Source organism: Ixodes scapularis, unplaced genomic scaffold (genome assembly GCF_016920785.2).
Source record: "Ixodes scapularis isolate PalLabHiFi unplaced genomic scaffold, ASM1692078v2 PGA_scaffold0__279_contigs__length_252992795, whole genome shotgun sequence".
Taxonomy (NCBI): Eukaryota; Metazoa; Arthropoda; class Arachnida; order Ixodida; family Ixodidae; genus Ixodes; species Ixodes scapularis.
In genome coordinates, this window is record NW_024609835.1 from 22891259 (window position 1) to 22900362 (window position 9104).

The 9104-nt window shown below is 46.4% G+C and overlaps 1 protein-coding gene across 1 annotated transcript; it reads right to left on the minus strand.

The window, feature by feature from the left end:
- Nucleotides 1-2949: 2949 nt before the first annotated feature.
- LOC121836558 lies at nucleotides 2950-4991 on the minus strand. The gene is made up of 3 exons (XM_042291488.1): nucleotides 4786-4991; nucleotides 3369-4090; nucleotides 2950-3251 (listed from the first exon to the last, which is right to left on the minus strand). The coding sequence occupies exons 1-3, from the start codon at nucleotides 4989-4991 to the stop codon at nucleotides 2950-2952; spliced, it is 1230 nt and encodes a 409-aa protein (XP_042147422.1).
- Nucleotides 4992-9104: the final 4113 nt, after the last annotated feature.

A 9104-nucleotide genomic window follows, 5' to 3' on the forward strand; every position in this document is an offset into this window, starting at 1 on the left:
ACACGCCCAAGGTGTGCTCTTTCACAGAGCTACAGTGCAAGCACTTAGAGGACACATGGTTTTTTCCTCTTGCATTTCTTTTCATTCTCAGTTTGGTTCTTTCCTTTCAGGAAAAAATGCACTCTCGTCATTGCATAAAACTTGACAACTGTCTGTGTCAAGTCGAGCGAATGCTCGCTGCAGCCTATGCTCGGAACCCGCCCGATGCCATGTACAATCTCTTTAACCACTTTTGCATGGAGCTTCACTTTGCTGAATGCACTTGTCAGCCTGTCTTCCAGTGTCTGAATGAGTCTGTACAGGGGTTCGGACGGGTACAGGAGCCCCCCAAGATCCCACTCTATGCAGGTTTCTGCTGGCAGGTTGGAGGGCACGTCCTCCTTACTCACGAGACATAGCGACTTGCATAGCTCGCAAGAGCTTGGCAGAATTCGTTTCCTTGCTACATATCCTGCGACATAGTACACAAGGCGAGCATCGCTGTGTTGTGTGACGTATGCTAAATGGTCAACGACGACTTCGGCCGAGGCTGATGGCTCCTCCAAGTGGCAAGCTTCTTCGTCGTCATCCTGTAGAGCCTCCTCCATGGAAAGCAAGGACTCGAGCATGTCAGGTGCAACATTCCCTCCCACAGGACTCCTGGCCAAGCCATAGAACGCCAGACACCTGCAGTGTACACAAAAATTGGATAGGAACATCAATGGTTTGTTCTTTCTAACAGATTACATACATGGGAAATTTAAAAAATGGTGGTTCTGTACCTCATAATCACAATAAACTGGGCTGGCGTCGGGTGATCATTTGCTCCACACGACTGCCTCACGATGCCAAAGCACGTCTCCAGGCAGTCCTGGCTAAGGCGGCAGGTCATCAGGAAGGAAAACCCAACTTTTTCGGTCAGGTACCTGAAAATATTGCATCATTTCATTCATGCAACACCGGACATGTCAGACATTTTACAAGTGTTGGCTACTGATCAATCTTGCATTGTTCCCACTTATCACAGGTGCGGCATGTACATAATGCCACAGAATTTACCAATAAGAAACTTGGAGGTGCATTACAATTCCACTAAAGATGACTATGGGACTAAAACAGTTCTCAAAACAAGGACTACATCAAGCAGGCACGTAGCCAGGGGGAAGGGCCCCCCCCCCCCCCCCCCCCGAAATCTTCCGTTTTGCTGGGACCTCCTCTCCCCCCCCTCCCCCTCATACAGCATTTTGTATGAGGGGGAGGGGGGGATTTTGTCTCCCCCCCGAGACAAAATCCTGGCTACGAGCCTGACATCAAGAGCGAGTTAATATATGACATAGCTTTGTAATTACTTAAGGAGGTCTTTCGTGGCGTGCAGGCTCACACGGAGACCTTCTGCCGTGCTCGTGCTGAGAAAACCCAGTCTTCCGGCGTGCACTTCCCATGCGCCAAGAAACTGCAGCACTCTGTCCAGCACCGCCGCCTTTTCGCTGCCAAGTCTGGAAGAACGGGGGAAAGTTACATTCAATTGCATACGCACAAGATAAAAATCGAACTTAAAGACAACCGCACCTGAGTGCTTGAGCTGGGAACCTTGATGTCATGACCTCAATGAGGTCGGCCATCAGAGCGATGAAAACCTTGGTCGGCCTAAGGTTAGGGTATTGGGCTTCTATCTTATCTTCATAGAAGGACATGGCTCGCACAACAAGCGGACTAAAAACCTGGAAAGCCAAGTCAACTCTCATCTTCTGAAAGCCGTCAGGAAAGATGTGAGCTCGAGTCAATTTATGAGCCACTTTGAAGGTGACACTGTTGTTGTCACACTTCCATGTCGATGAAACGTGTTCCCAGTGAGCCTGCGAAGCCAAGAATTGTGCAAGAATCCAGACAATTGCCATTATATCAAATCACATCTTAAGGCACAATTAAGAGCAGCAGCAAATATTAAAAGAAAACAGTTGCATGCGTTACATACCCGTCCTTCATGCGTGTTGAACCCATGTTTCATCATTAAGTTACGGACACACTTCATGAGGTGGGGGAAATCAGACATAAAGTACAAAAATCTTTGCTCGTCATACGGGTGAAGAACTTTGCATTCCACGGACTTCAATGACCCATGAACGCCAAGGTCGTGCCACATGGCACGGTTCCAGGATGCTCCATCTGAGCAGATGTAATCCACATACAGTCCAACTTGTTCACAAAGCAGTGTTGCTTCAACCACAATCTTTGTCAGAAGCTTTGACTTAACATTGCTGGCAGAAGCAAAGACACCTACAAAGCAAGAAAAATATATGCACCCAAACTGTGAAACTCAACAAAAATTGCATTTAGTGAAAATGCTAGTGCTACTAGCATGAACTTACCAATTATTTGAGTCCATTTGCCAATAAATGGTTGAAACATCACCACAAGACCATGGTCCGCCCTAACATGCTTGTCCACTTCCTGAGAAAACTGTCCGAGGTCGACAAAGCCTTCAATACGTGTAGAGGCAGTCATGTCCAGGTGTGACGAAAGTTTAATTTCATCTATGACAAGGCCTCCATGTCGCTTCATGTCATCCATTCCTTGCAGCTTGATCTTCACTGAATTCAACAGCTGTTGGCTGAAGCCATACGATGCCTTGAATTTCTGTGAACAAGTAATATTGGATAAGGACTTTCGCCTGGTGTAAATAATTCCCATACACAAACCTTGATGTACTTGAAGAGGCAGACACGGCTTGGGAGCACCAGGATCTTATGACGCCTTAAATGCTCGTAGAGACGGGCACTTTTCATTCGTAGGATGATGCATTCCAAGAGCCACTGTTTGCTGTAGCGGTACCCACGCAGGGATCTACGCTGCGATGCTTCAAAGCAGGCCCGCACTGCGAACTGCTCTTTCTGTGGAAGCTTTTTGATCTAAAAAAAAAAAAAAGAACAAGGAGATTTACAACTGCTAGTCAATTTAGGCTGACAACCTTTATACACAAACCAATCCTGTTTGTGGAAATTGTAAGGAAAGCATGCAATAAACTTTCCGCAATCTAACCTGTGCCTCAAGAGCCCCTTCAGTGATGGAGACATTCTTTTCCTGAAGTAGTTTGAGACGGTCAAGTAATGAAAGAACTTTCTTGTTCCTCCGTCTTAGCCTTCGCACAGCCTGTCTGAGTCTTTGTTTCAAAACGCTGACTGGATGTGCGGGCTGCTTTTTCATACGCCGCAAGCGTGTCATTAGAAGGTTCCTGCTGTATTTGCATGACAAACAACGTGATCCACCTGTGCCTGGAGGAGAACATAGAACATAACAGTAGAGGTATGTGGTATTTAGATGTATTCCGCTCCAAGTAAAAACGAGTAACAAATTGATGGTTTGTGCATTCACAAACTAAGATAGCATACCTGTGGGTGCTGATCCGTCACAGTGTTTCGAGAACAACTGCTGTCGTGATGCGATGCCTTTGAACTTCTGGTCCAATAGCTGGAACTCGGTGGTTCCCCCAATGCCAACACACAGCGAAGTGTCTTCTGTGTAGTTAAGCGCTTCCTGAGCTTCTTCTGATTCAACATTCTTTACCTTGTGAAGCAGCCCAGAGAAGAAAATGCTGCACCTCACAGATGGCCTTGTTGACTCGTGCTCGAAGACAACAACCTTGCTTAACTCGACAGGCGGTGTTTTCGTTTTGTCAAACACGGTAGTTTGGTATGACACCACGCTGCCACTTTCAAGTGTCTGCTTGTACCAGTGATGAGATGGGCAGCGCAAATGATGAGCAAAATCTCCCCTTGCAGGCACTGCAAGTGTTTCACGGTGAGGACATTGATGGGTCTTAGCTGGTACTTCAGAACCGTTGAGTTCTTCATGATGGTGTTCTTGAGTCCCATCCAGTTCTCCAGATCCACTAGGGGAGACTTCATTTTGTGAACTGCAGTTTGCCTTTGCTGGCACAGCGTGGAGTGATGTAGTGATCCGCCTTTTCCTTGCTTTCGGGAGAGTCTTGCTGATGTACTTCGGAAGGTTAGGGAAAACAGTCGGAAATGCATCTTCCGTCAGGGTAGGGATGTCATGTGGTATCAATACCTCTTGGCCGTTTACTTGGTGCTTAAAGGCACGCACAACGAATCTGAAAAAAAAAAAAAAAAGCCACACTTCTAGTTATTGAACAATTGCAAAAGTGCTGCAAAACATTCACGGCTGAGCTCTGTCATAGAAAGGAAACTACAACGCATGCAAAATCATTCGAAAGTAGCATGCCACAACTTCCTAAGTAATATGAATGTCTTATTATTTTTTTTTCTGGGCATGAGCGAAATGGGCCGAAAGCGAGTGGAAAGTTTGAAAAATTATTTGGTGCGCATCCCTATGCCGATATTCGGAATGCCCCTTAATATGCAGAAAAATAAAAGCAAAAGTGAGTAAATTTTTCCTAAGCTCCATGAAGTTGAAACCGACCTGCAAAGTTACGTAAAATAACCGCGCGTGTAACTTACAGCGCAGTAGAGTACAGCCCACGAAATACTCGACATCGTGCTCGAGCTAAAAATCGAGGCTGCCTTGCTAGAAACGTTTCAGCTGAAGCTGTAGGAATGAAAGCACCACTCCCACTCGTGAGTTTTGGTAGTTCTTTCTTTCAGCCAGCAGTTTCTGGCAAACCGGCTCAAATTACCGTCTCAGTGCAAGCGGCATCATAAGCACCATTACTTGGAGAGCTCAAAATCGCGTCGGGTATGCTACCTACTGCACCACTCCGCCGTTTAATCACGGTCTTCCTTCCCAGCATCTCTGACCCTCAACTCGGGAAGAAGTAAGTACACCCACCTCTCGTCAAAATGCTTTTCGCATACAGCGGAGTTTTCTTCGAGTGGCTTGTCCGCCCTGGGGATTGCACGGGCCCACTTCTCGAACATCTCACGATTGCTCGGCGCACGAAAAAGGGATACCTTATCTGCACACCCTTTGTAGCCTCCATCGCACCCTGGCACGAAACACCATCGTTGCGTTTTCTTTTTTGTTGTGGAGGGCATCCTCTCGCAAGAAAAAGCAATTCGTAAACAACACGTCGGAAGCCGAGCACGTACTACGCAGCCAACGGCTCTGACGGCGCCCCTAGTTTCAGCGCCAAATTTTCCCGTAGCGGAATCAACGCCCCGGGGGACCCCGCCGTCCAGCGGGGAAGCGGCGCGCTTTTCACACCACCCCTTCTAGAGTACCTTACCCACGTGCCACCCACTCGTCCTCCCTTTTTCCCTTCCCCTCGCCTGCCGCGGTCACGCTCCCTCTCGCCCTGTTTCGGCCGAGCTTCTTTCCACCGGCGACCCTGATGGCGTCACCACCGTTCCCCCAAGACGACATACTTCGCCACTTCAACAGGCCGAGATCCATTCTGAAGGTCAATCCCGCACCGCCAGCATTATAAAAAGTCTGAACGTTTGTTTTCATAGAAGTACCCCAAACCAAAATACAGCAATCGAAATATGAGCAGAAAAGGGGATGATATATAAGCAGCATTATCGAGGATGGTAAGATATTACGGTATTTATACAAAATGCCTACAACTTTTGAGAGCATTAAAGTTGTGTCCTGCACTATCTTATCCCACGGCATATGTTCATTAAAAGTTACGCCAAGCACCTTAGTTTTTTTTACAATTTCCACATCTCGTGAGGCAAGAGAGTGCTCTCCCGGCAGGTTGCTGGTGCAGCTTGCATTTTTTCTGTGGAAAATAATTGCTTTAGTTTTCGCAACATTTATTGTTAATGAATTTGCGGTGGTCCAAACTTTTCACCAAATAAGGCCGCAGAAACGTTCTACAGGACACTACAGACCCCACAGCTTTACTCATACAGCAATAGCGAAAGTTTTAGTAGACCGTTCCAATAACCCTGATACCCCTCCGGCACCTTTGCGCATGCATCGTGTGATTATCGGGCGGAAAACCAGTCTACTAAAAGAAACTTGCTAATCTCTCTAACAAATGGCCATATTAAAAAAAAAAAAAAAAGGATGCAATTGAGCAAGGCGCATGACTTCGCGTTTCTTCTGGGAGAAGTGAGGAGAAAAGTTGGCATCATTGTTTCCTTACATGTCAACACTAGATCGTTTCGGGCGTTACAATAACGAGACCCGATACTCCGACGGCTGCTTCGGCGTGTGCGTTATGGTATCGTCTTCGGAAAAAAAAACAATCTGGTAAACCTCTCTTATGGCCCATTCACACTGGAAGCGGATCTGCAACCCCGAAACGGATCCGCTCGTTTTCGCCAAAAAATGCGCGTGAATTTGCCCTGAATGTTTAAGCAGCTGCAGACATGAGCATCATAGTGCAACTCTTCCTTCAACTCCGTAAGTTTAGAGACAAAGACAATGGCGAGGCACCGAGTCTGAATCCTTCACTTCGTTGCACTCCTTCTCGTGGCGAAAAAAGCCGTGGGTCAGTCCAAAAATCAGAGTTGCCGACTCCCCCCGCCCTTTCCCCTGAAAAAGTATAATTAACAGGTTCCTTTTAATACGTTCTGTTATATTAGCGGTTATTAAACCGAGTACTCTAGCACCAGACCTTCAAGGTTAACCGTGCCCGGGCCCCGGCGCTTTGTCGGTTTGTTTTGTTAGCACTGCCAATGAACGCTGCCTCTAGCGAGATTCGAACTTTGAAATTGTATGTTTATTATTTTTGTGCTTTGAATTTAGCCGTTACTCATTCAATTGGCGTTACATTATCAGTTGTAACGTCAATGATGTGAGGAGCTCTTAATGTCACGGCTATAAATGATGTTGTAACACCTAAGTGGTCTAAGGCGACGTGGAAACACTGGAATGTCATGGCTACTTTCAGGTTCACTCTCTTGTCATGCCAAAATCCACCGTATGTCATGCCTAAATAGGCTGTAGTTTCATTAGCCGTTGCCAGACTAAGATTGTATGCCCGTGCTACCAAGCGGAAGGAGACCGGCGGCAGAACGGAAAAAGTGTTTCTGCTTGTCGTGCCTTGTGGTGATGAGGGTAAAAAAAATATTGCACCTTGACTCGAAGGAGACTGTGGGTATTTAATCGAAGTACATATCTTGCTGTTAGTGGGGTGGTTCCCTTCACACAAGGTGCACCTGGGCTCGCGCGTATGGCCCTCGGGTGGATATTCTTCAGTGCAGTTGGGACACACCTTGGTGCCTGGGGTGGGGCGGACGTCGGCTCTGTGTCCGGGGTTGAGGCACACTGTACAGGCTTGCATGTACGGTCGATACAGGTAGCACCTCATCCTCGTTGTTTGATAGATGACGTAGCTGGGAAGCTCGTTGCGATTGAAGGTACTAATGTTTGAATTCGACTTGCCTCGCATACGTGGGGAGATGATTTTTGTTCCGTCCTCCACGTAGATGCTCTCCTTGAGTATTGCTGGGTCGGTGTTTTCCTCCACTTCATGAATCGCCCCCTAATCGAGCCCTCGGGCATTGCAGGGTAGGCGGCTATGTTGTACTGTCTTCCGCCTTGAATGATTTGCTTCCTTTCGTGTATCTTCCGTGCCGGACCCTCCTCGGTCTGAATGGTAATGAGGTTCTGATCCAGATTGCGCTGAATCCTTATCTTTCGTTCCAAAATCTGCTCCGGAACGCCTATCATGGCTGCAATGCTGTTGACGAATTGATATCTGTAGGCTCGGGTGAGGTTTAGCCTATCTCTCGGCCTAATCATGGCCTTGTACCCGCCACGTGGTAGCTTCATTCTTGCTTGCTTCTGCTTCCACTTGTAAATCCAGCCATTAATTGGCTGCATCTTGAATGGTTGCTTGCGATCAGGTGTCTTCACTTCCCTTCCTTCAGGTACACAATGCAAAGTATTGAGACAAAAAAATTCTTTGGACAGTTTTTTTTGTTTTTGTTGTGTCATAATTACAGATCCAGAACAGCTTCAATTGCACAGCAAATTCATATTCTATAAAACTGAATTGCTAGCAACAAAGAACTGGCAAATATTCATATGAATTACCTAGTCTTTGCTCCTGCAACTGTGGCTGCCTGGGATGTTTTTCTCTGTCAAGGAGTCTCAGCTTCGAGTATTGGGCCAGGGTGGTTGAGCTGTCCATGTTTACATAATCTTCAAACCATTCATCGTACACCTGAGTTGAAAAATGTTGGCAATGAGATTATGCTTCGCAGCTGGTGCAATCTTAACACATACAGCTGCCATGAAGATGCATACAAATTGACACAAAATCCACATTTCTTGCTCACATAACCAATTAGGGGTCTCCATGTGATACTGGAGGCCATGCTGGCGAGGCTGGAAGAAAATGACTTAAACATGCATTTGTGCAATGAAATTATGTCCCCAATTGGGCTTCTCAAGCTCCATCATTGACAGAACCACTCGTCATTCTCAAAATTTACTATTGCAAAGAGTGACTTACATGTAAACGTATAGTGCAAAATTCACCAAGGGTGAGATGGCGATTCATGAAACTGTTTATAGTATACAAGGACAATTATGGCATACTTAGATCAAACATGACAGGTCAGCGTGCAAACAGCACAGCAAGGGGAAAATAAAATGTGAATCTTATAGCACTGTACAACATGTTTACCTGAAGTATTAGGCTCTCCCAATTTAAGTGGCCAAAGTGCATGGAAGTCTCCAAAGCCGCAACAACATCTTCGAACTTATGAGAGCAGTGAACAGCGATGGTCTTGCAAGACTGCCCATACCTTACAAGGCACGTTATGTCCATCAATCCACACTGAGCTGTTAAACAAATTTCAACACCTGTGTCATTTGTGAAGTATTACAAGTCGAGAAAAATAAAGATTTCTGCAGAAGCACATACTGTACAGTGCTAATCACACTTGTCTATAACGCGCGAGCGTGCGGTTTTCTTCGGGAAGCGCCAGACTGTAGGCATTCGCGGAAACTAAGCTAGTCACGTAGCGCAACATGGAACAGCCCGCTCGAGGGATGTCCTGCCCACTCTATCAGCTTGATAAGCGATAAAAGAAAAGTGCTTTATGATATATTTTTGTTTTTTGATGACGACATCGTTGATACGCCTTCATGCTTTAGTTTGTTTATTGTACGAGCAATGATGTTTGTAAAAAGCGTGCGAGCAGCCTTCCGCGTTCGCCGCCAGCTGATAGAGTGGGCAGGACACC

What these genes read in the sequence shown, in the direction of transcription:
- LOC121836558 (XM_042291488.1), bottom strand. Translation starts at nt 4,991, where the DNA reads ATGCCCTCCACAACAAAAAAGAAAACGCAACGATGGTGTTTCGTGCCA. An exon ending in GAAAAGCATTTTGACGAGAG is followed by an intron (nt 4,091 to 4,785) that starts GTGGGTGTACTT and finishes TTTTTTTTTCAG; the next exon opens with ATTCGTTGTGCGTGCCTTTA. An exon ending in TGACGGATCAGCACCCACAG is followed by an intron (nt 3,252 to 3,368) that starts GTATGCTATCTT and finishes GTTCTCCTCCAG; the next exon opens with GCACAGGTGGATCACGTTGT.